This window comes from Lycium ferocissimum, chromosome 7, assembly GCF_029784015.1.
Source record: "Lycium ferocissimum isolate CSIRO_LF1 chromosome 7, AGI_CSIRO_Lferr_CH_V1, whole genome shotgun sequence".
Taxonomy (NCBI): Eukaryota; Viridiplantae; Streptophyta; class Magnoliopsida; order Solanales; family Solanaceae; genus Lycium; species Lycium ferocissimum.
In genome coordinates this window covers 29540326-29566278 of record NC_081348.1, presented here as the reverse complement: position 1 = coordinate 29566278, position 25953 = coordinate 29540326, and the positions used below count along the sequence as shown (strand labels likewise).

The window sequence follows — 25953 nt, the reverse complement described above, 5'->3', positions numbered from 1 at the left end:
CGTTGAGATCGTTTGGGTGTATGTCAGCGGGAATATCTTTTCCGTTCAACACTTCATGCATTTTGTTTGTGAACTCCTTCACCCTGTTCTCCTTCCTCACCTTCCGCAGTTGTTCCTCCAACTTCGTAGTCCTTTTCTTGGTGAACTCTTCTAGTGTCTCCATGTGTTTTAATTGCTCCAACTCCGGCAGCTCCCTTAACTTTGTAAAGGTATTGATAACAGCAACATGACTTGGAAACACAATAGGTTCATTGTGGTAAGGACTATAGACGACGATAGCAGTCTCAACATCACAAAGGTTGCTGAGTTCTTCAGCCTTTTTCAAGAACCCTTTCTGTCTTTTCTTGTATGAGGTTTTCCTGTCAGTGTTATTTTCAATAAAAGCAAGCTTCACTTTCTTTCTAGTCATAGCTAAAGAGGAGGAAAAGTAGGAGCAGAAATGTGTTGGTTTGGATATGAGGATCAAATGGCTTTGTTGTTGTTGTGTGTTTCTTTGCCTAGGATTGTCTCCTATTTATAGGAGGGAAATTTAGATTCTGTAAATTTTTGGACAGTTTGAATTAGAGTATTCTTAGTTGTCACTAGTAACTATTTTGACATGAAACTAAATGAGGGTGGATTAGATACCAAGTTAGATATTACTTTTTGAAGTCTATGGCTCCAATCATGTGCTGACCAATTTTTTTCGAGTCAAACTTTTCTTGTTTGGAGAATAACTTAGTTGGTTTAAACTTTTCTTGACGCATTAGTTTGTGTCACGAATATTTCTTAGGACCATGCTTATGCTATTTACATAGATATCTGATGAAATTTTGCATGATAATCAAAATGTTATCAAATTCAATCATGTGCCAGGACACTCATATTCTGAATCGTTGTGACATAATATTATGGAAGCATCTTCACTGAATTTATTTTTTGGATGTTTTTCTATGTTAAAATCATGTTTGGTGCAGAATAAGGATCATTATATTAGAATAATTTTGAGTGAGCTTTCTTTATTAGAGATCACAGTCGGACTTTTCAGTCATTTCAATTCTTGTTTCTTAACCGAATCTCTCAACAGCTATATATTACTGCTTTGTTGCTGGTATTTGAAAGTTTTATTGCTTATATTAGTATCTTGGAATAGTTTTGGTAGTAATTAAGATTGCAGTTTATTTTACTCTTTAACTTATATTTTTGTCATTCCACATCCTTGTCTCTCTTTGTTCTAAAAGGCTCTGGTCTGCACACTTTCGTCTTGTACTTGGGCCCTCATATTGCTCTATTCACAATAAAATCTGTGAGCTGCGGAAGGGTTGACATAAAAAGTGCTCCATATGATACAATTCAATTAAGAAGTGGTCCTTCATGGCTAGATAAGGACTGTTCTGAATTTGGTCCACCATTATTTTCTCTACCCAGTGCACGGGTACCATTGACCAGCATACTGAACCAGGTTCAGTTGGAGGCTATATTGTGGGGTATTGGAACAGCTCTTGGAGAACTTCCTCCTTATTTCATCTCTAGAGCTGGTAAGCAGCATTTTCATTTTGATTTCTTCCTGTACAGTGGTGCCTTACATCACATTTGATTTTCTGGAAGTTTATTTACCCCAAGTAATTGTATTGCAGGATATTTTTTAAATCTGTAATTTGTTTCTTCATATGTTCTTGGGATGACAAGTCCAAAGACAATCTTTTTGAAAATCATACTTACTATCTCTATTTATAACCATTTCTGAAAAGCGGCTACAAAGATCTTACTGTCAGTAGCCCTTGGGCAGATACAGTTGTGTCATTTGTGGGCCATCCTACCTCTCCTTCATAGTATAGGAAAAGAAAGAGAATTGGATGTTCCTCCTTGATCCTTTTTAATTCTGTTGGAGATATTTTCAAGTCTGGCTAAGGGCCTACTGAAAACTTTACAACTTTTAGCTCTTTATTAGCCTCTTCCGCTTGGAATTACACCAACTGGTGATCATCCATAGCAAAGATAATACTCGAGAAACGGGACAATGCGTCATCTTCTTTGAGCAATATTCTATTTTTTAGTCTTCGTCCTTGGAGTCCTTCCTCTAGATCTGAATATCTTTGGGAATGTCACTTCAGGTGAAGATTTGAGATAGATAATAAATTCCTATTTTCCTTATTTTAAGCCCTCTTACCATCTTTCTTCCAGAGCAATAGAACTTCTTTCTTGCTTCAACTTGATGCATTTTTTCAGCTCTGTAATGATTCGAGTTATCCACACAAAAACTCATTTAAGTTTGGAAATATTGTTCTAATATCTTACATGGTACTGCTTTACAGTAATGCATTACTGGCGGAGTGACCGGAGTCACTAGATTATGTGGTACTGATGTTTCCTGTGCTCTTCAAAATTGCAGCTCGTATATCTGGTAGTGAAGGTGAACTTATGGAAGATTTGGATTCTGCTTCAAAAGTAGACACTGGAATTATCAGCAACCACTTAAAACGGATAAAACAGTGGCTTCTTTCTAACAGACAGTATTTGAATTTCTTCACAATTCTGGTTCTTGCTTCGGTAAATCCCATCTCAATGTTCACATTTTGCCGGAACCTTATTTTGTCCTTGTAACAGAATGTTGTGGACTTGTGTCATCAACTTTATTGGTTTTCTTTAAATTACGTCTATTTAACCCCTCCTTTTGATCTCTATATTGCTTTATTTGTCAACCCTCATTAAGGGTTTTCAACATAACTTACTAGAAGAAGACCACTAAGCCCCTTCCCCCCTGGACAGTAAAGAAAAGAGAGAAAGAAGTACCTTTTATTCCTTAACTGCTTCCTCATTTTTATCATTTGGTAAATAGTGAAATATTTCTGTTACAGTCTCTGCTTGCTGCTATACCGTTCCAATTTCATCACAATAAGTACGAGCATTTAGATTTGATATAATTTGTTTTCTTCAATTTTCTGTTGTTTCTTTTTAGGGAAAAGGGTCAAAAATGCCCCTCTACTTTGGGAAAAGGGCTAAAAATATCCTCCATTACAAATTTGGGTCAAAAATACCCCTCCCGTCATTAAAGTTTTCAAATATACCCCTGTCTTAACGGTAATCTCCAACATTATCCGATTTCATTTTTAAACCCCCTCCATTTAAATCCGACCCAACTAAATAAAAAACGCATATGGTTTACCCGCTCCTGTGCCTAGTGGCTCCAAATTTAGGACTCGGGAACAAGTTGGTCGCATATGGGTTTTTTATGTAGTTGGGTCGGGTTTAAATGGAGCGGGTTTAAAAATGAAATCAGGTTTTGTTGGAGATTTCTATTAAGACAGGGGTATATTTGAAAACTTTAATGACGGGAGGGTATTTTTGATCCAAATTTGTAATGGAGGATATTTTTAGCCCTTTTCCCAAAGTAGAGGAGAATTTTTGACCTTTAATTCGGCTTATTCCAGATTTCAATTGATAGACTGATCATTTAATTACTTGCATTGATCATCACTGATTTAAGATGCCGTAGAGCCCCTCCCCCAAAAAAATCTGGAGATTCGGTCCTTCCATATGTTTCCTGGTGGGGCTGGGGATGCACAATTCTGTCTTGTCCTTTATAACATTTATTTCTTTTTATTCATGTTGCATTTGTTACTGCCCATCCATCTTTATGTTTGTATTGATAACCTATTTAGTGCTCTCTTTGTTTCCTGTGAAGGTGCCAAATCCTCTGTTTGACCTTGCTGGTATCATGTGTGGGCAATTTGGTATTCCATTCTGGAAATTCTTTACAGCAACCCTCATCGGGAAAGCAATTATTAAGACTCACATACAGGTCTGCATCTGCTAAATGTTATCTTTTTTGTTTGATAAGTAAGAAAGTATTATTGATATAAGTCGGCAAAAAGAACAACAACATATATTATTGATATAAGTCGGCAAAAAGAACAACAACAACATACCCGGTGTAATCCCACAAGTGAAGTCAGCAAAAAGAAATGCTGAAAAAACTACATCCAAAAGAAAAGAGATCATTACAGGACGCTAAGAAAGTCAATCATGTCTTAGGCCTTTAATAGATTGGCCTTGCCCACGTTGCACCAAAAAACAAAGCAAAGATATAAAATTGTCATTTTGTTCTCATAACTCTTAGCATTTCTTTCTTTAAGGATTCACCAAATGGCTGCTGGTAGAGTTCCAAACCCTGAGTGAAGCCTTTCCTGCCATGTTTGAACACTAGCCAAACATGTTTGCAAACTTCATTTTAAAAGAGTTTAAATCATGTAATTTTGGGTTTCTATGTTTTAAGGTATAAGACAGGTGGAGTCACCAGGCTCTCCAGCTCCTGCTTTCTTCTATTCTCACTTCCCTCCACCAGTGTTTAGCCTGCCTGCTCCTTCAGTCTGTCCTTACTCTTATTCTCCCTCTTCATGACATATGAACCATCAGATACTGCATAATTGCTTGTGATAAGTTCAGATTGTTGAGACTCGATACAAATCATGAAAACACCCCGTCTACGAACTAACATCATTATTATATGCTGTAAATTGGATTCATTTGGGCAGACTTTACATACAGTTATGTGGATCATAAGTGTGCGTTTTTGGAGCATCATAAACTAATTGCTTTTCGCTTTTGGTCAAGAGCCAAACAAACAGGATGTCAAAGAATAGAAAAAACAAACAGTAGCTAGCTTCATATCTCAGTTGACATATTAAAGTTTGGTTGTTGATTTGAGAAAGTTACTTTGCAGACAGCATTTATCATTTCAGTTTGCAACAATCAACTGTTGGACTTGATAGAAAATCAATTATTTTGGGTGCTTGGTCTCATCCCTGGAGTTGCTACGTTCCTGCCAAACATCATTTCCAAACTACATGTCGCTAGAGAGAAGTACATGGCAGCGTCCCCTCCGGTGTCTAGTGTTAAGGTAATATGCTTGACTCATAAGTAAAGAAAAGAAAAAGTAGATGTAATGCTCTGGTTACTGCTTAATGCATGTTTTTTCTATACTAAAGGTAACTTTGTCCTTTCGCCTTCTGACCTAGAATGTATCTTGAGCTTCACTGTTGCTTTATAGGCGTAGAAGGTTTGGTTCAAAGGAACTTAGCTGTTATCTAGTTGGTATGCATAAAAAATGTAGCCTAAGCCATGTAACTTACCAGAAAAAGAAAAAAAAAGGCCCAAAAAAAAAAAGTTACTGCTTAATGCATGTTTTTTCTATAACTTTGTCCTTTCGCCTTCTGACCTAGAATGTATCTTGATAGGTGTAGAAGGTTTGGTTCAAAGGAACTTAGCTGTTATCTAGTTGGTATATTAGTTTTCCACACTACTAAAACTATCCGTCCCAAAATACTTGTCAATTTACAAAACCAAGATAAAATCAATTAAATTTTTCCTATTTTATCCTTTAACATTTTTTTTTTTTTGATAAGGTAAAAGTTAACATTAATTGTTTTTGAAAGTAACCAATATTGATTGGAGTGCAATTTATTGGAGAGAGATAAGGGTAATGTAGTAAAAATACACTTGTATTTATGATTTCTTTAGGGGCGTGTAAAGGGGAAAGTGGACAAGTAATATGGGAGGGAGGGAATAGTAATATGTTTGTTCCAAAAAGAGTTATATCATCTGAGAAGAAAAAAATGCTGTTTCACCATCTGAGAGCCTCTTCAAGTTACCTTACGAGAATAAACTTTTGATTAAAATAAAACTACCATCTTAGCATAAGATTTCTGTTTGATATGCAACCACTATGATTAGAGTCTCTGTACACACCCATAACTTGTCACCTGAAAATCTCCTTGGCTTATGATTTATACCACAAATGACTTCGTATGGTAGTCATTTGATCCATATAAACCTGCTTGTTCCGTGACCTGTCAACCTCATTGTGTCTGGATAGCCTGTTTAATACAAGGATGTCAACTGTTATCTGTTGAACAAATGTGTGGTTGAAGACTGTGTGCACGCATACACAACATAATCACTTTATGAACTAAAAACTGGTGTTCTGCTGCAGGCAAAAAAGTGGGATCTTTCGCTTGGTTCAGTGTGGAACACTGTTGTATGGCTCATGCTCTTGAACTTCTCAGCCAAGATTGTAAATACAACTGCCAAGGGCTATCTCAGAGAGCAGCATGAAAAGGAGCTGGCCGCACTTGAAAATAATCATTCTAGGGAATAACAGATTCATAGTAGTTCAGTATATGCAAGGGTCCAATTTAGTTGCTGGTAGTTGATTAAAAAAAAATGATCTTTTCAGCTGCTGGTCATAGATTGTGGTGTACGTTTTTGAAGTGCCACAATCTGATTTTGTATTGGAAGTTCAGCACATATAAGAGGGAGAGGCTTCTTTTTATGTCCTGAGCCCCTATTTCCTGTATACACCAAAAATAACCACCATGTACTTGAACCATAATTCAATGACGAAAAAAATCGGTTCAGCAGGATCATCATATGATTTTTCTTGTATTGAGAAATTCTCAAGGGCTAGTTTAGTACACAGTTTGAGACTCAATGGAATATAAATAATCGGTGCGCCCCTCGGCTGTCACATTGACTGCCGTAGACAGATTAAAAAAAAAAAAAAAAGCGGTCTAACCTATCCCCAGGGCGGACCCCAACCGAAAGGCGCTAGATAGACTAAGGGCAAGCGAGATAAGGAAAGCTGTTGGCCCTATGTGTCAGACCTTGTCACGTGAATCTTTCTCCAATGAGAATAAAACTGTCCATTTAATACCAGGTTTTTATCTGCCACAAGATTTGAGCTTGTGACATGGGCTTAGCTCACACTTCGCGCTTGAGCTCTTACTACTAAATCAAAGCTCTTCTATTTTATTCTCTAGGGATCAATTTTTTAAGTGGATTAATACCATTGTTTCTGTGCTCGAGATATCATCTGAGTAGCAGATCTGTGTGTGGCATTACTGTGACTCTGTGAGTGATTATATGGTGCACAAAAATAGCATTACTTGCAAGTTTGCATAGTCTAGGTGCAACTAAATGAAAATAAGACGAAGGGCAATGTCATCCACTCCATACTGCTTTAAGAATCTGCTGGTTCCAAATTCAAATATTGGAATAAATGTTCGTTCATATAGGGGAGAATGAGATCTCCCATAGCACTTCAATGTCTTGTTCAGGTTTCTAGTGAAATGGTAAGTAGCATTGCTGTCAAAGGCAGCACTAAGAAAGAGCTGTTGTTACGTACAAAAGTTAGAAGGTGAATGTCTCGTCCAGTTTTTGTTGCAAACGATTAACAGACCAAAACGTGGGTGCTGAATGTCTCCACAGTGAGTTTACCTACCGGTAAGTCCTGCTGAAGGTAATAATAATGGGTTTACATTTCATTTAAATGTAATTTTTACATGAATTTGATGGAATTCAACAGTTCTACAAGCACCAAACCACACAACGTATCCGACTATATGGAGAGCAATCTGAATAAACTACTTTTACTTGCTTTGCTGACAGCACCAGCAATTCTAATAGACGCCATTCATTTCCTCCGATCACTTCAATGAAGGATCATTATTGAAGCAGACCTACCACTATAGGCAAGCAACCAGATGGGCGATGTGGAAACAGCTCATTGTGATCTCCATCCTTTACCAGAAACAACCCTTTTGACAAGTACAAGCTAAGTCAAACCTGCCTCCCTCTCCCACCGCATATCCTCTGAGAATTGTGAGAAAGCAGATCGGGGGTCACCATCTGATACAGCAAAGTAATATTGGGCAGTTTCACCATCAACTTGCATGCTTCTCCTTAGGGAGTCGATCACCCTTTTTTTGCTTCTCTCTGAGGTCAATCTATTTAACATTGTAGTGAGCTTTGGATCAGGGCCACCTTCAAGATACAAAACTGCCACTTCCCTTTTTGCATATATGTCCAGCTCTATATAGCAAGTGCCATTGATGAGGCAGTCTGGATTGCTAATAGGAATGAGTAACCTGTCCCTCGAGTATATACCATGGTCACTCATCATATTGTTCAGTCGTTTTATACCCATCACCTGCCAATTAAAGGAAGTTCTTAACAAAGTTGCTTCTTAAAGAAGCGAGAAACCCACATCATTTAGAAGCAAAGATTATTAGTTTAAGAGAATAAGATCAAGTTATGGCTTGTCCACTGAAAATTGTAATAATATCTGAAATTAAGGCATCTCATAAGTATTCAGGACAAGTTGGGTGCCTTCACTAATCCAGAGGGTAGCCTGTCCAGCCCACAAGCACAAGCTGTCAAGGTCCCACCAAGATTGGACCATATATTCACATCAAGTGTTGCAGTTAGGACTCGAACCTGAGATCTCCACTTGGCGATCCCCTACGGAGTAGCAGTTCAAGTGACCTTTGAGGCTATACTAGTCAGCATAAACAAAAAGCTCTCCTATTCCCAGTTTATGGAGGAGCCAATATTCAGTCTTCTGGCGAGTACGTTAGACTGCATAGTGGAACTTCCAACTACATATTTGGAACTTCCTCAGTGCTAAATACTAAAGCACATCCATGTGGCAGGGAGTTGTGTATGAGATGGGTGGAATACTAGCTACATGGAAGAAACAATATTGTCCGTGGAAGGGCGATTGACACTAATCAACAGCGTGATGGGTAGCAAACCTACTAATCTAATGTCTCTTATCCTATGCCATTAGGGTAGGGCAGAGAGGCCGTTATAAAAGTTGAGGACGAAGACTCAGATAAGAGGAAGGTACATTAAGTCAAACGGCGAAAAGCTATAGGCTCGAAGAAAAGAGGTATAGTAGGGATCAAGATTTAGAGATCTCAGAATAAGAGGTTATTTATGAAATGGTTATACAGATTCAATGCATAGCAACAAGATAGTCTGGGAAGAACACATATAAAAGCGAAATATGGTATAATGCTGAGATGTGTACCGAGCCAGTGAACACATCATATTGAGCAGCAGCATACAGCATACTAGGAACTTATGGGATGAGTTCTACGGAGTTTGGTTAAGTTAAAGATAGATTGCAGAAAGAAGAGGTTTTGGCAGGACAGAAGGCACAAGAAACATTAAGAGACACGTTCCCAGATCTATTTACCATAGAGTCAACAAAGATGCATATTTTGCACGATACATTTCTCCTCATATGGGATGGTAAAAAATTAACTCGTTTTTCAATCTCGAGCCCCAAAACCATCCCATTATTCTTCTTTCCGTTCATTTCCCCTTTTCAATTGGCTCCTAGTTTTTCAACCTATGGTATTCTTTTCTCATTGTTTCACACACAAAACATCTTTCATCTGTACACCTTTTAAACTCAAGCACTCGCACACCAAAAGATGTGATTTTTTATAGTCTTCCTGTTCTTTCTTTCACCGGAAAACATTTTTATCATTCACCTTGAACTTAGCAAAGAAAAATATGACCTTAAATTACCTTAAATTAAGGATAAAAAACAAAAACTACTCCTTCAAATTAAAAAAAAAAAATATATATACACATACATGTATAACACATACACATATAAATATATACTCCCTCTGTCCCAATTTAAGTGTCTTACTTTCTTTTCTGGTTTGTTAAAAAACGAGTGTCTCTTCCTATATTTAGTAGGCTAACAATTTAAACATGCTACATGATAAGTTTAAAACCACAAGATTGAAAGAACATCTTAGTCCATCACACACATCTTTAACTTAGGAACACAACAGGATTCAAAAGTCTCTTTTTCTCTTTTTATTCCTTAAAATTATGCTCAATCAAACTAAACATTCAGCTAGCGTTAAGCCATAGACTTTGAATCAGATTTTGAAAATTTATCTTCAAAATATTTTCAAACACCAAAAAATTTCACTTCCACTGACAAAACTTCAAATTCTTTCTAAGTAAAATGCATCTCCAAACACAACTTCAAGTTCCAAAATTCACAAAACTTCAAAAAGCTCAAATTTTCAAGTTTCAACTTTAAAATCTATGGCCAAACAGAAGCACTTAATTAGAAAGCTGTAACAACCTTGGACCTAACTCACACCCCCAAAAGCTAGTTATTATTAAGGTGGGAGAGCCTAAAGCTATTTAAACCAACATAAGCACACTATGCCCACCGATGTGGGACATAACAAAATCAAAATAGGACGTTGAATTAAGGATATCAAACAAAAAAACTACTCCTTCAAATGAAAAACATCTACCCATACACACACACATATATATATATATAGAGAGAGAGTATACATGAACGGAATACTTGACGGCGAGGCTAGCAACACTATCACCACGAACAATTCGATGAGATATCGCGAATTTGGAAAGGCTATTATCTCTCCAGAAGCTTCCAGAAGAAGGATCACCAATAACATCCTTAATCTTCCAAGGATCCTTAAACGCCTTTGTCTGCAGTTCACGATCGGATGCCACGTAGTTCCAGATCCTACACACACACGCTGCACGCGCCAAGTCAGGGAGCGCGAGTTTCTCCATGATAGCGCGTAGTGTGTCGTGGCATATTAAAGCTGAAAAGTGTGAATTCATCGGAGATAACACGGCGGTGGTGGAAGAAGGTGGGGTTTGATCGGAGTTGTGGATATGGGAAGGATTTATTAGTGGTTGGAGAAGCGGTTCGTCAGCATCATCACAGCAACATCCCATTGTTAGACGGGTTAATGGTGTGGTGTTTGTTTGTGCGCATACCATACGTGTTTGGATAATGTGTGGACGAAAAAATGATCAAAATGGTCACATTAGTCTATACCACGCAATTAAAATACTGAAAATAGAAAAAATATTTTTTTAGTTGTCTTATATATTATGTATGTAGCCGAAATAGCTCAATTTCTTTTACCTAATTCTTCTATATAATCGAAATAGTCCTTAATGTTTGAATCATTTTAATCCTAAATCTTCAAAGCCACATCAAAGGCTATGTTGGCTAAGTGGTATATTTGGACAAACATTGTCTTAAGGACCATTTTATCATTTTTCTCCTGTGGGGACTAACTTAAACAGCGTGGTGGAGTTTGGAGAAATTGTGAAAGAGGGAATTTATGTATTGGAAAAGGAAAAAGTAGGATTAGAGATATCTGAATTTCAGATATGATGTCGGTATAATGAAATGTGAGTTAATATTACAAAATGCTGGCCATTTGATATGATTAGAAAATCGACTATTTGAGTAAAAAGAAATGGTTAATTTGCAAAATTTCCTAAAAATAAACCAAAAGGACCAGATTTGTGTTGCACCAAGTATGTTTGCGATCCAAATTCTACTCTTCTCCTTCAAACTATTTTAGTTGCATAATTGATGCCAAATTCTTGATTTGTCACACAGTATTCCCTAATCTTGTTGAACAAATTTGCTTATTTTAGAGTCTCAACTCCTTAAATTATAACAGGTAAAAAAACTTATTCGTACCGGATGGTTATACCAAATCAATATAAGTGCATGCCATATATTTGCATATAGATATTTAGCACTATAGTAAATTAATTCATGTTTTCACCTCATTAAATCACTTACCCAAATTCATGAGTAAATAATGTCTTGGAGGTCTATTACTCGGCAACAAAAAAGAGAAACTGGGAAATATAGAGAGGCATTAGCTTTAAAGATCCCATTAGAGATAGGCATAAGGTCGCTCTCCAATGTCAAAAGCTGAAACTTGTAGTATCAGTCTTACTACACCTGATACTACATTACTATAACTGTTAACTTGATCGGATACATAATACAACACTCGTACAAAAACAAAAATTAGATAGCAGAAAAGCTCTGGCAGTTACCACTATGAAACTGCGGCTAGGGGCCAAAAAAGAAGAGGAATTTAATGGTATGAATCTAGTCTAGTCTCAAAACTTGGAAACCAATCAAGACAGTACATTTTCTGGAAAGCAAATCACATGGCCCACCCCTGACCAAGCCCATATGCATCCATATATCCAGCATGAGCATGTCCATGGCCATGCTCATCATGACCGTCGTGGTGGTGATGGTGGTGATCACCACTCTGCGCTTCATCAAACATTTTCTGGACATGTTCAGGTACAGGTTCTTCTTCAGTTTGTTTCACAGACTTCGGCAAGGAGGAAACAAATTGATAGATACTTTCAGCTATCTCCTCAGAATTATGCTCCTAAAAATCAGCAAAAACAATGTTCTAGATCATCTTCAAAATACATAGATACTTAATTGACTTTTATTTTTGTTGAGAAAGTATCCCTACAGCATGTGTTGTACATCAGTGCAATTGCAACTTCAAAGAAAAAAATGGCGAGCCTTAGCTATTAAGAGGAATACATATAAATCGAGTAAAAGAAAAGCTACTGAAAATTATTCAAGTTCCTTTGCATGAATAAACAAACAGAGCATCCCGTTCTTCACAGCTTGCAACTGATGCCATACCAAACAAGCATATAAGAGATAGTCTAGGCAAACTACTACACCAACAGACAAGGCTGCTCTTTTATTTCTGATCAGGTAGAAACAAGAAACGCGCATCCTTGGGGTTGGCCTGGTGGCAATTGACTTGAGCCTTGGGGTGCTCCCTTTCAAGGTCTCAAGTTCGAAACCCGCTGGGTGCAAACAATTTCTGAGGGCCATCGGACTGGGGAAACCCTGAATTACCCGTGGTGCACTTGCGGGAAACTCCTTGCCGAGGGCCTGTGCACCCCCGGGATTAGTCGGGGCTCAAAGAGACTCGGACACCCGGTGCTTAATCAAAAAAAAAAAAAAAAAAGAAACGCGCATCCTTATCATTACCCAACCCCACCTTCCAGACAGGCATATAAGATAAGACAGTCACTGAGTGGATATAAAAGGCGACTATAGAGGAAAGACTTAAATTCTTCAAACAATGTCATCCAGGACCGACAACCCATTATTTTGGAAAGTTTAAAGCTCAGCCTTCCCAACTTATCAGGTGGGCACCATGTCCCAACTATGAAGGGAGACTGTTAAATTCATAAAGAGTATCTGCCTGCCTTTCATGTACATTCCAAGTATTCATGAATTGATCTGCTAATGAGGTTGGATGGACTATCACCATTCAAGACTACCATTAAGGGACTAAAGCACAGAATCACCTATTTCCTTTTCTTTTTTGTTAGTAAACCATGTCTGCTGTAGATAGCAAGAGGAAACTGCAAAACATTAAGCAAGTGTGACTGGAATACATCCATGAGAGAGCGGCCATGTATGCCAAATTATGAATTTTAGTTTTTAAAGAAGAGACTAACTACAGTGATATGACAAACAGATTATGCAATTAAATGAACGGAGAACAGAGTCGGTTATTACAGCATGAATAACATCGCGATATTAACTAAGGACGGCATGATCAAACACAGTTCTAGTATCAAGGAGGATTCAGCTTCAAGGCATGAGCCCCTATGGTTTAATTTATTCCGTTATTCGACTAGGGGAAATATAGCACATCATCCAGTTAGTAATTAAGGTCTTTTTTTTCCTTGCATCTGCTTGATGCCATTAACGGAGCTCCTTACTTCATAAAAAGTTTAGGTCTTTCTCTTTTCATAATTCAAAATTTTCATTAATAAGCATCAAGTTGGTGAAAGAAGTACCGTTTTGTGTATGACTCAATCCTGAGTCATCCACAATCATCTATCCAGGTTGTCCAGCTGCTTTCATCACACGAAAAGTAAAAGTGAAACAAAAAGGACCTTTTAATGCTTACATATCTGTAATCTGCTTTAGCCATCTGGCCCCAAGACATGATTTCAATATTTTAACTTTTCTTCTAGAGTTCGATGTCTAAGAAATATTGAAGTAACTGATCTTCACCAGCTGAAAATTGTTTGGCATTATTATTCAACTGGTTTATGGCGCTGTCTCATCAGAATTTTCAAGATAAAACTATTTGCTTTAGCATGTAAATGAGAAATAAAACTATCACACATATCTAACCTTCCACCTCATAATGGCATATTAACTAGAACCTATGACTTTTAGCACATCAAGCAGGCAGCAATTTAAAACAGTATCATTGGAGGGCATATATCTTTGATACCCACCTAAACAGATTCAAACTTATAGGAATTAACATTTTCAGACAAATAAAAACGAATATATGTGTTCAAGATCCTCACCTGGGGCCATCTCCCACCGGAATGAGAGACAAATTTCGCCTGTGGGATTGAATCAGCAACTTGTCGTCCCTCCTCGGTCCACTCTTTGGACCAGGCATCAGACCAAATTACTTGCATTGGTAGCCCTTTCACCCCATCTAAAGCAGCCCATTCATTCAAATCAAAACTACAATTCAGGTTCTTCCCCATCCCTACAACAGCTTTTCTTCCATCCCTTCCCTTCAAAAGAATCCTATGACCCTCAGCCTCCAAGCTACCAACCGATCTCGAACAGCACTTTCCAATTAGTCTCCTAAAAGCAAATCCAAATCCCAAAACAACATCCCTAACCACTGGCATTTCCAACACCCATAAAGGCAATGCTCTTCCACTCGGCGCACCATCTAGAACCACCACACTTCTAAAAAATCCCCGGTTCTCCGAAATCCAATTAGCACTCAGACCCAATGCAGAATCATGCAAAACCAAATCCACAGGCGACAACCCCATTGTATCAATCACTTGTCCTAACACCTTTCCAATCTCTTCAGGACCCAAATCAACAGCCTTAACGACATTTCTTTTCGAAACCCTGATTTTGTTTTCCTCATAGTTCACATATCCCTGCTCAACAAGCTGATCAAACCCCCAAAAAACACCCTTTTCTTGAATTTCATTATACATATCCTTAAACCTCCTTACAACCCCATCATCCACATACTCTTCCTCAACAACTACGGTCTTATCCGAAAAACCGGAACCAGGTAGATCAATAGCAACAGTATGAACACCTCTAACACCCAAAAAGTTGACAACTTTTTGAAAAGCAAAAGAACTACAACCTAGTCCATGTACAATAAGTACATGATCAGAAGACTTTGATGGTCCTTCTTGAATAGCAAAAACTTCAATTTGTGGCTGATTAGGAGTAGTTTGAACTTTGACATTTCTACCTTTAGAGTAGTGTTGCCTTAGATTAAAGGGCAAGCTAAGGAACCATGTTTTAGGATCTTGTGGGTATAAAGAAGTGAGAATCATGAATATGAGGGTTATAAGAGATACTGAAATAGTGAAATAGAACCAAAAATGAAAGGGGTTTGTTGTTGTTGTTTTGGTGGGTTTTGGGGTTGTTGATTGAGGAGGTTTTGAAGTGGGTTTAAGGGGTTTTTGTTGTTTCTTTACTGGAGTTGGTGAGTCTGGTTCTTCAGCTATGATTGCCATTGTTGATGAGTAGAGCTGACTAGAATTCAAGATTTGCAAATGGAGATCAACAAGTGTGAGGGAAAAGTAAAAGGGGTGGTGTGATAGGTGTAAAAAGCAGCTTTTTGATTTCAAAATATGGAGTATAATGGCAAATCAGGTGAAGAATTATGGAGAGACTGACACACCTTAAAAGAGAAATTGGGTATCTTCAGTGCAATTTGGTTTCTAATTTCAAAAAGAAAAAAAAATGATAAATACTTCCATTTTATAGTACTCAGTAAGTACTCACTCAATGTCCTAACAGATTTCGTACCTTTCACTTCGCACGCCTCCAAAATATATTTTTGGTACCTTGGACTCACTTAGATTTGAGGTCAAATATCTCTAGTCTCTATTAGCCAATTTTTTTGAGAGTTAGAAGTATTTTTCTTCTTGGATTCCTAAGATATTTAGTAGTCCGTTTAAACAAATTTCTTAAAATTTAAAAATATTGAAAATGTTTGTCATGATATAACGTGTTTGAGGAAAAAATATGTATTTTTGAGCTACTGAAACAAATTTTCTCATATGGCACTTAGTAAGGAAGTTATAAATTTCAACTTCTTTCAATAAGTGAAAACAAGAAAAGTATTATCTAAGGCAGTTTTTTTTTTAATCAAAAAAGTATATTTATTAATATAGTCACATGTTCTAACACTTGATAATTTTTATCAAACTAATAATTTTTATCCTTAATCATAAATAAGTGATTTGCATTCTAACTTTAATTTTTATCTTAGCAAAGTTAAATTGCTTTGTTTTATGTAAACTTGGATAAGTTTTTATCTAAAAATACAATTCTCTCCTTTTTTTTTTTTTCTACCATCTCAACTAGCGCTCTTGCAAGAGATTTTTATGATATATTTTTGGCGTACTTGATTCATCATCTAAAATTTGTAATCTTACTAGATATTGAATGTTATTGCTTTAGTTTAACTATATTAAAATATATTGATTAAAAACTTTAATATATAGTTTATTTTTAATACTTTAGTATTAAATAAAGACAAAAAACAATTAAAAATTTCATAATAAATATTTAAAATCAATTTTTTATTTATAGAAGAACTATTAACCAAATCTTGATACTGTTTGGCCAAAAATGTACTTCTCAAAACTCAAAAGTACTTTCCCGACAAAAAATAGTTAGACAAACGTGTTTATCAAGTTAAGATTTCCTTTTAGCTTTGGCCAAACAATTTTGGACTTTGGAGTATGTAGCCACAACTCTATCCCATTATTATTATCCTCCTCCTCCTTCTTCTTCAGCTCTTTTCCTTCATAATTACTCAAACTCCAATCTTCTCTCTTTCTCTCTATCAATGGATTCACTGGCAGCTTCTACCACAATGCTCAGTTGTTCTTCCAAACTCCACCATCACCACCCTCGAAGTTTCCGTTTCCTCTCTTTCTCCCTCCCCATTTTCCACAAACTCGGAATTGGTCCCAGGTTTCTCTCAAGATCTCCAAATCACTCCATTCTTACTGTCCGAAGCTCAAGTTCCATCACTGCTAAACCCTCATGGGAATTTCAGAAAAAGGGTAACGACCATGAAGAGGATAACAAGCTTCGTGCTATTCGTGAGATCTTTACTAGGCCTGGTGTTAATGTTGATGCTTATATTATTCCTTCCCAAGATGCCCATCAGGTTTTATTTTCTTTCTTTTCTTGAATTCAAGGTCCATTCTTTTCTTGTTTTGGGTTTGTGTGTGGGGGGGTGGGTGGGTGGGTTGGTTTTCTTGGTTTGAGATAAAGTGTTATGAGTGGGTTGTATTAATGGTATGTTCTTGAGTTGTTAGTGTAAAGATTGTTGCTTGTTTTGTCAGTGGACCTAAATAAGTTCTTGCAGCTGATAATTTGTTTTTTTTTTATGGAATGAATTCCCATTATCTTTCGCCTTTTTGTAGTGTACTTTGGAAAATCGACTGCTTTTTCGAGGTATTGATGATATTGTTATGAGTAGGACTGGTAATTCAGTTTAAAGTTAATGTTGCTATATTGTGGTATTAAAGCCTGCTGATTTGCAGTGTATGTTCTGTTTGATAGTTGTTCTAAGATTCCCTCTTTCCAACAGAATTGCCTGTTTAGTTCATGATTTACTTTCTAATTTAAGCAACACTTGACACTTGATGCAGTGATGTATTGTGAACTAGTAAGAATTTATTCTTATACAGTATTGATTTTATTCCTTGGTGGCTATTCTTACATTTTGGGAAGGTAGTAAGCGAGTTCTGGAAGTATCTTGTGGATGGGAAGATAAGCAAGAAATGGAACTGGTTGTCAATTTTTTTCTACAAGTTTTACTAAATGTAAATTGCTTTAATTTGTAGAGTGAGTTCATTGCTGAATGTTATATGCGAAGAACCTATATATCCGGATTTACGGGAAGTGCAGGCACTGCAGTTGTAACCAAAGATAAAGCAGCCTTATGGACAGATGGGCGATACTTTTTACAGGTTTGTATTATATGCATGGCTTCTTTAGTTTTACTGATCATTTTCTCAATGGAAGCAAGATGAATGGTTCAGCTGGTATCCTTTGTCGGTGCCTGTTGTCTTCTAATTGGTTTTTTCTTCTCTTTGGTATGTGCAAACAGGCTGAGAAGCAGTTGAACTCTAGTTGGGATCTCATGAGAGCTGGTAACTTGGGTGTGCCTACTCCTAGTCAGTGGCTTAATACTGTCCTAGCACCTGGTTGCAGGATCGGTATAGATCCTGTAAGTAATGCTCAAATATGCTTCCAGATTTGTGAATTTGTTTTAAGTTCCAGTAATTTGTTCTGATAATGATATGAGTTGATTTTGAAGAAGTGAGGATTCATATAGCCGACCTCAACTTGTTTGAGACTGAGGCTTGGTGTTATTGTTTAGTTGTTCATTACTGCGTTCTTCACAGCTTATAGTAAATTCTTCCATTTTGGAACATTCTTAAATGTTTGATACCATAACACTAATAACTGAAAGTCAACTTAAATTCTACCTTTTATCCTCTTAACTATGAAGCCCATACTGAAACCTTTTGGATTGTGCTAAATGTATCTCAATCTGGTTTGATACCTGAAGTTGTTCGCCAGAAACTTGTTGCTAGCCTTAGTATTTGATTACTGTATTATGGTTATCGGTGCCTATAATTCAGTCAGTCTTGTGTTTATTTATGAACTGGTGCTTCCAATACTATTTCACCTCTTCTAGTTTAAAATTTCAAATTTGTCAATCTTGCAAACATTTCTCTATTTGCTTTGACAACATTGAATCATAAATACCCTTGCATTTTCTTTTCTCTTATATCAGTTCTCTTTGTTTTGGTGAAGGGAACAGTTTCTTTTTTCATCTGATGCTGCAAAAGAATTCAAAGAGGACATTTCTAAAGCGAACCATGAGTTGGTCTTATTGTATGATTTCAACCTTGTAGATGAAATTTGGAAGGAGTCGAGGCCAAAGCCTCCACAGGAACCAATTAGATTGCATGACCTAAAATATGCTGGTGTAGATGTGTCGTCAAAGCTTTCAGTCTTGAGATCTGAACTAAGAAATGCTGGTGCATCGGCAATTGTTATCTCCATGCTTGACGAAATTGCGTGGCTATTGAACTTGGTAATCCTCTTCACTTGTTCTTTAAAATCTTTGTTAAGTTTTACTTGGTCATATGATTACAAAGAGATCATTTGTAACCCAGATTCCTGCTTGTATGAGATATTTTGGTCTAAGGGGTAGGAAGAAGCCATCCTTCCATTTATTGTAAATCCAGTTAACTGGTGATTATGAATTGTATCTGGTAGCATATTTAAATATTTGAAGCGATAATGCAGATATAATTTGATTGAACTACAATGGTGCACCTAACTTAGACCATTCTAGATCTTTTGATTTTTGCCTGCACACTGGTTAATCCTTTGAAAAGATGAGATTGACGTAGAAATATGGATTATAATAGATATGCTTATTACGATGGCCCTATAAATGGTTAATTGTAAATTGCCAATAATTGTAAATGAGTTCTCAAGGATATTTATAAGATCGGAAGGCATATGTCAAGATTTCAACCTCTTATTGTGGATGCCCAGCAAGTGCCTTTACATGCGTTGCTTGCAGTTGAATGATGACTTAAATTGCTTTCAGTTGCATCTTTCCTTACCTTTTAGCTGCTTATTTGTTTAGTTATTTACTTGTGTCTCCAGAGAGGTAATGATGTCCCACATTCACCAGTCATGTACGCATATTTAGTTGTGGAGATAGATGGAGCAAAATTGTTCGTCGATGATACTAAAGTAACACCTGAAGTTATGGCGCACTTGGAAAATGCTGGCATAGAAGTGAGAGCATATGAGTCCATTCTTTCTGAAATTGAAAGGTGACTTTAAAGCATTAGTTTTGCAGCATATTTTTATTTTCAATTGCAAAAATTGTCTTCTCTTCGACAGTTACATGTCCTGGATTTGATATCATTCTGGCAAGAACAACTGCTGTGAGAAGCTTGCATATATATTTATATCAGCATTTGAGTGTTCAACTGTGCAAGCAGCACCCTAGACTTGAATGCTAATGGAGATATTTTGCATGCTGCATTATTTTAATGGTTCCTCTTTCTAATAGATGAAAATCTTCAACAACCAAATTACTAATATGGTGTGTTTCTGGAGATAGTTTTCCCCGTGATAAAATTTGACTCCAAAGTTTCTCTTTTCAGTTTGGCAGCAAAAGGGGCAAATCTTTGGTTGGACACTTCATCAGTCAATGCTGCTATTGTAAATGCATATGAATCAGCTTGTTACAAATATCCTTGGAATTCTGCAACTAAAAGCAGGGAGAAGAGGACTGCCAACCTTGATTCGAATGGTCAATCTGGGGGACCATGTGCAGTATATAGGAGTTCTCCTGTCTCTCTGAGTAAAGCTGTCAAAAATGATGCTGAGTTAGAAGGGATGCGGAACTGCCATCTAAGGTAAACTGAAAGTCCAACCAAACCTTTTAAGCATATGTTAATTGTCAATAACTACTGCCTATTGTGTAAAAAAAAAAAAAATCTATCTTTTCAAAATTGTACTGTTGCACCACTTCCCACTCTTTGTGTGATGTTGCTGCCATAGAAGTCCTCCAACACTTTCATTATGCCGTCCACTATCCTACCCCATGAGGTATTCTAATATTTCCTGTCCTCCATCCTCCCTCCTGTGTTCCGTTATTGTCTGAAATTACTGTCCTCCGAATCCTCTGTGTCAAACCTCCATATCCATGTCCATAGTGAAACTCCGTTGAAGCCTGATTGGGATCTGCATGAAGGTTTTGTTGGTAATAAATTACAATAATATAATATTTTTCATGTCTGGATAACTGTGGATTAGTTATGTCTATTCCATGGAAGCCCATAACTGTGACTTTTCTTTGCTGTACGATAGATAGTTTTTTAGCTTTATAGCATTCACTCTCTGTTTGGCCTTTCATGGCGAAGCATTTTATAATTACGTTGACGGATTGCTATGTTTTATTCAAGTATGCATGGCTTAATAATACTTTAATGGATAATCAATACACATCTTTTGATGTAGGGATGCGGCTGCATTAGCTCAATTTTGGGCTTGGCTGGAGGATGAAATCCAAAGGGATGTCACTCCGACAGAGGTAGAAGTTGCAGACAAACTTCTTGAATTTCGCTCACACCAAGATGGCTTTCTTGATACAAGCTTCGACACAATAAGTGGTATGTTGGTTTCTATTATCATGATTGACCTGAATTTCGAAACTTATATAGTAGTAAATAGCTAATGTTTGTTTTTGTGGACTTTTACTGGATAATAATCTTCGTCTTGAGTGAAAAAATATTAAAACTATAGATCTGAAAGTTATATCCCTTGCTTATAGATATTTCTTCCAATTCTGTTTTTCTACCAAAATTTTATGAACTTTAGAATGCTTTGGATCTGTTGGAGATAGAAATTTGTTTCTTTGGCTTTTGTTTCCATATTTCTGTTGACGTTTTGAAATGTTTTTCCTTGAGCCGAGGGTCTACCGGAAACAGCCTTTCTACCTCCCAAGGTAGGGGTAAGGTCTGCAAACACTCCACCCTCCCCAGACCCCACTTTGTGGGAATACACTGGGTATGTTGTTGTTGTTGTATTTCTGTTGACATTTTCAGTAGGTGAATCATTCTAATTTCTGAGATATATCTTTCTTGGTCTTCCATCTTGTGCTTAAGCTTATTATACTTGAAGAGCTTTCACAGAAATTTGGGTGATCTAATGTAGTTTCGAATGGTCAAAGACAGTAGGAAACATTTGTACTCCCTCCATCCCAAACTGATAATTTCTTTTTTGGCTAAGCTGTTATATTAAGAGAAGAGTTGAAAATCTAATACATTAGTATTAGCTAGGAAAAGATGTGGGCCCCTATATCGAGTTTTGTGCTTCTATGGAATAAAATATAGGAAAAACTTGTACCGTAAAGAGGAAGTCCAACAAAAGTTTCGCTATATAATGTTTTGGTACTTTGATTTGAGGAGAATAAACTATTTTCATGCTGGCTAAAAACAAATATTGGACTGTTTTGATAGTTGGACATAGGGAGTAGTTGACGACTTTGCAATGAAATGGCAGATATTTGTTAATGGGTCATTTTGCATTGTCCTTTTTATACTGTTTGAGATTTATTTACAATAGTAGATTCCATTTTTTTAATGCAGTACTCATTTTGATCTGATTTCACCAACACAATTCCTATGGTAGTTTATCTTTCACTTTTCTCTGGATTCTGCTCGTTCAAAATGGTCCACTTATGTCTTGTTGTCTATATACATTCAACAAAACTTGAATTCATCCTATTAATGGAAAACCTTTGTGGTTCCCATTATGTTCAGAGCCATGTCCTGTGCATTCAATGCCATGTGGCCATCAGGTAAAGGTCACCAGGGAAATTGCTACTTGACAGTTTGTAAAGTATGTACACTTCTTCCTATCTAACTTTATTTCAGACTCCAGCACTTCCTTATAGTTAGTTTTCTGTAACGGAGTGGATTCAGTTTTCCTGTGTGGAAGCATGTGCACCTCAATTCTAGATAACTTATTTTGAGATACCGATAGAAGAAACATCCAAGGCGATATCAAATGATCAGTGTCAGTGCAGAATTATTGACAAGCTGGTATATCTCCCTAGTCATATTCATAACTACTGAATTTACTTGTAGGTTCGGGTGCCAATGGTGCTATAATTCATTACAGGGCAGAGTCGGATAGTTGTAGCACTGTGGATGGGAAGAAACTCTTCCTCTTAGACAGTGGAGGCCAATATATTGATGGAACGACTGACATTACTAGGACAGTGCATTTTGGTGAACCATCTGCAAGAGAAAGAGAATGTTTCACCCGAGTACTACAGGTACACTAGACCTTTCTGCCAGCAATGATGCATTAGGTTATATTTAGATTAAAAAGTAAAAATTATAAATGATTTTGCAAGAATAGTAGTCAAGGATCCAAACTAGGCATCAAGAACCATTGCCATCCAAGAAATAATAGGTTAAGACATAAACCAATTGAAGACATCCTCCAACGGTGCCTAGGTGAACTTCCTTCAGCTTTGCGCATGTTTCAGTATTTGACCATGGCTTTCGGAAGGAGTGTCCAAACGATGAACCGTTTGATTTGTTGGAAACTATACTTAATGAGCTATGATATAACCAACTTTCATGGCTCAACTCATTATTGATGATTCCTAGCAATCTTGAAATAGAGTTATCCCTCTTGTTTATGGCATATTTCACAGAAGTTCCTTTTTTTTTGTTTTCCCCCCCCCCCCCCCCCTCTCTCATCAGCAGATTTAGCAAAATAAAGGTTTCATAAGCAAATGCAGAATCATGTTGGGTGACATTTCGAAAAAGATACAATGGTTTCTGATTCCCTCGAGCTTATGGTCAATTAGATGTAAGATAACTGATGAATTGAGTGGGGAAACAGTGAGAGGAACCTATAAAATACCACATAATTTTAGCAGAGTTAAGTAATTGTTCTTGTTGATATAAGATCAACTCATCAATGACATTCCTTTCAAGTCTCCATCTCAAATTTTACCCTTGGAAGTGCATGTCTTGAGGTTGTGTTGGTATTCTTTCGTAACCCAGTTTGAGGCATTGCTAGATAAGTGCTTCTATAATTGTTTTGATAGGTTGTTATTGATTAAAACATTTTCAGGGTCACATAGCACTTGACCAAGCAGTTTTCCCTGAGAATACCCCTGGTTTCTTGTTGGATGCATTTGCACGGTCTTCCTTATGGAAGGTTGGCCTTGATTACCGGCATGGTGAGTGTGCACAAGTTCTGTTTACTTATGGTATTAGGAGCTTTTAGTAACTGACAGCATTTCCTTTACACGATCTCTTCATTTCCTCTAGGAACTGGGCACGGTGTGGGAGCTGCACTAAATGTTCATGAAGGCCCACATAGCATTAGTTTCCGCTTTGGAAATATGACTCCTTTGTTGAGAGGCATGATTGTCAGCAATGAACCAGGTTACTATGAAGACCATGCTTTTGGTATTCGAATTGAGGTACTTTACCCTTTTTCCATATCAGTACCTAGTAAGAATTGAAGACTATTTTCGTTTTTGTTTTATAATCATGAGTATCTCTAGTATTTAGATGTTCTTTTATTTGAACCAATAAATGGGTTCCTCGTAAAGCTTCTCTTCCTTTTCTCTTAGAAAAGTTCTCTATACAGCTTCTAGTAGATCGACTGCTAAAATTTGATGTTAAAACCTCCATTTGTTTATAAGTTGAAGCGTATGAGAATATACACTTGCTTATTTTCTTTTGGAACCTAGGGTCTTTCGGAAACAACCGTCCTACCTTGGTAGGAGTAAAGTCTGCGTACACTCTACCCTCCCCAGACCCCACGTTGTGGGATTTCACTGGATTGTTGTTGTTATTTTCTTTTGGAACCTGAAGAAGTATCTGAGGAACTTTAGAGCTCATTGGTTGCTAAAGTTTTAGGTCAAGTTCCTTCTTAAAAGGTGAAGAAGAATGTTCGCTAAATGCTGATGTTAAAATCTCCATTTTGGTAGAAGAGGAATATGACAGTAAAAATAGCAACCTTTCCTGTAGAAACCTGAAGTATATAAGTGGCATGTAGAGCTTCTTTTTCTGCTTGAATTCTCATTTGATTTGATTGTAAAAGAATTCAGTCAGGATGTCATATTGTTCTTCTATGCTCTATTGGCATCATTGTACTATGCTTTGTGGTTGGTAATGTAATTGTGTTTATCCTTTCCTTACCCAATTTTTTTAGCCTAATGCAACTTACTTCTGGTTTTGTCTTATCTTATTTTAACTCTTTCTTGTTACCCAGAATCTTCTTTACGTTAAAGAAGTAGATACACCGAATCGTTTTGGAGGAATAGGATATCTGGGATTCGAAAAGCTTACTTTTGTTCCCATACAGGTAAGACAGCTCATAATTGATCTTTCTTTGCTTTTACTATTAAATTTTATCTCTGCTATTAAACACAAGGAAATTGGCCTTGGCAATTCTAGGCTGTACAGTTTCTACTGCACACGCAGTTGCAAGGTCAATCTGTTTATTTCTGCTGTAGTCTCCGTCATGTAAAATTTGGGCTTTAGAGAACTAACTAATTCAAAGAGCCCAGAGATTATCATTGAGATATGGATGCAACAGAGATGAACCCAAGAGAAATAATTACTCTACGTTATAGAGTGCAGAAAATTAAGTATGGATTATATTTGACATTCCTAAAGACTCGCATGTTATAAGGTGTAACAAGCCATATCACGCATGAGTGTAAATGAGCTTGGTCACAAATTAAGATTTCATATCATCTTCAGATAACTGATAAATGAATTCCATTATTTACCCTTATGTTTCCATAACCTTCACTGATGACTATGATGTCTTAAATCAACTCATTGTGGAGTGTATGCACCATGCTCCAACAATCTGCCATAATTTCTAGTGATATGACTACTTTTTGCGTCTATCATCCAGACTAAATTGGTCGACATGTCTTTGCTCTCTGATGCGGAAGTAGATTGGCTTAATAGTTACCATTTGCAAGTTTGGGAGAAGGTAAGCATCCGAGACGATTTTTGTGGTTGCTTTTATCATGTTTAAGACTGCTATTTGCTAATTGGAAATCATCTTTAGGTTTCACCTCTGCTGGATGGTTCTGCACGTCAATGGCTTTGGAACAACACACAGCCTCTAACAAAGCTGTAATTCATGTATAGATACTGTCATTAATAAGTTGTTCCATCCTTCACCAATTCTTGTACATAGGAGATAAATCATTTGATAATTAAGCGTTGCAGCTACTGATATACATTATAGACAGGTAAACGACCTTTCTTTTACAATACACTAATGAACTGTTTAGCATTATTAAAGATGTTAAAGGACCTCTGCAAAAGTACAATATTGTGCCGCACCTTAACGTGAGCACCATTACTCTGATGCAGATTTTACTTTGCAGTTTTGAAGTTCCCTAAAAGTTATTCCTATTTGTTACACCGGGAAGTAGCAGCTTCACTCTTTAACTTTAGCTTAAAAATTACTTCATACAAAAACAGATTGCTGCGACATATGCTAAATTTTTCCTTCCCCTCACCCCGCACTCCCCCCCCCCCCCCCCCGCCCCCCAAATCAAAATGTGACATGGTAAAAACATAGTATAAGCCAAATACATGTGCTTCAAGTGAAGCTTGAATCGCTGTTCA

At 37.0% G+C, this 25953-nt stretch overlaps 5 protein-coding genes across 5 annotated transcripts in view; 2 read left to right on the top strand and 3 right to left on the bottom strand.

Annotated features, from left to right (window-relative positions):
- The window catches only part of LOC132062107 (agamous-like MADS-box protein AGL80), a 1023-nt gene extending 614 nt beyond the window's left edge, over positions 1–409 (bottom strand). Inside the window, exon 1 of the mRNA XM_059454747.1 lies at positions 101–409. Within this exon, the coding sequence (XP_059310730.1) occupies positions 101–409 (309 nt within the window). The remainder of the gene's footprint in view (positions 1–100) is intronic.
- A 735-nt stretch (positions 410–1144) lies between these two features.
- Positions 1145–6407, top strand: LOC132062106 (vacuole membrane protein KMS1-like; the record flags this gene model as incomplete). Its single annotated transcript, XM_059454746.1, has 5 exons — positions 1145–1517; positions 2372–2529; positions 3665–3781; positions 4703–4879; positions 5972–6407. Coding segments are annotated over 5 exons (990 nt in total), but the record flags the coding sequence as incomplete, so codon positions are not given.
- Positions 6408–7271: 864 nt separating this feature from the next.
- Positions 7272–10569, bottom strand: LOC132064243 (F-box protein At1g55000). The gene is made up of 2 exons (XM_059457155.1): positions 10153–10569; positions 7272–7966 (listed from the first exon to the last, which is right to left on the bottom strand). Exons 1-2 carry the CDS (start codon positions 10564–10566, stop codon positions 7592–7594), a joined length of 789 nt encoding a protein of 262 aa, XP_059313138.1. The 5' UTR covers positions 10567–10569; the 3' UTR covers positions 7272–7591.
- A 932-nt stretch (positions 10570–11501) lies between these two features.
- On the bottom strand, positions 11502–15420 carry LOC132064242 (protein AUXIN RESPONSE 4). Its single transcript, XM_059457154.1, has 2 exons — positions 14020–15420; positions 11502–12047 (listed from the first exon to the last, which is right to left on the bottom strand). The coding sequence occupies exons 1-2, from the start codon at positions 15217–15219 to the stop codon at positions 11811–11813; spliced, it is 1437 nt and encodes a 478-aa protein (XP_059313137.1). The 5' UTR covers positions 15220–15420; the 3' UTR covers positions 11502–11810.
- A 1142-nt stretch (positions 15421–16562) lies between these two features.
- On the top strand, positions 16563–25694 carry LOC132064240 (aminopeptidase P2). The gene is made up of 13 exons (XM_059457153.1): positions 16563–16889; positions 17572–17697; positions 17838–17957; positions 18558–18833; positions 19418–19590; positions 19927–20181; positions 20786–20937; positions 22417–22607; positions 23420–23528; positions 23620–23774; positions 24572–24664; positions 25226–25306; positions 25385–25694. The coding sequence occupies exons 1-13, from the start codon at positions 16563–16565 to the stop codon at positions 25454–25456; spliced, it is 2130 nt and encodes a 709-aa protein (XP_059313136.1). The 3' UTR covers positions 25457–25694.
- Positions 25695–25953: the final 259 nt, after the last annotated feature.

What these genes read in the sequence shown, in the direction of transcription:
- LOC132064242 (XM_059457154.1), bottom strand. Translation starts at nt 15,219, where the DNA reads ATGGCAATCATAGCTGAAGAACCAGACTCACCAACTCCAGTAAAGAAA. An exon ending in CCGGTGGGAGATGGCCCCAG is followed by an intron (nt 12,048 to 14,019) that starts GTGAGGATCTTG and finishes GCTGATTTTTAG; the next exon opens with GAGCATAATTCTGAGGAGAT.
- LOC132064240 (XM_059457153.1), top strand. Translation starts at nt 16,563, where the DNA reads ATGGATTCACTGGCAGCTTCTACCACAATGCTCAGTTGTTCTTCCAAA. An exon ending in ATGGGCGATACTTTTTACAG is followed by an intron (nt 17,698 to 17,837) that starts GTTTGTATTATA and finishes ATGTGCAAACAG; the next exon opens with GCTGAGAAGCAGTTGAACTC. An exon ending in ATTCTTTCTGAAATTGAAAG is followed by an intron (nt 19,591 to 19,926) that starts GTGACTTTAAAG and finishes TTCTCTTTTCAG; the next exon opens with TTTGGCAGCAAAAGGGGCAA.
- LOC132064243 (XM_059457155.1), bottom strand. Translation starts at nt 10,566, where the DNA reads ATGGGATGTTGCTGTGATGATGCTGACGAACCGCTTCTCCAACCACTA. An exon ending in CCGTCAAGTATTCCGTTCAT is followed by an intron (nt 7,967 to 10,152) that starts GTATACTCTCTC and finishes TTTAATTGGCAG; the next exon opens with GTGATGGGTATAAAACGACT.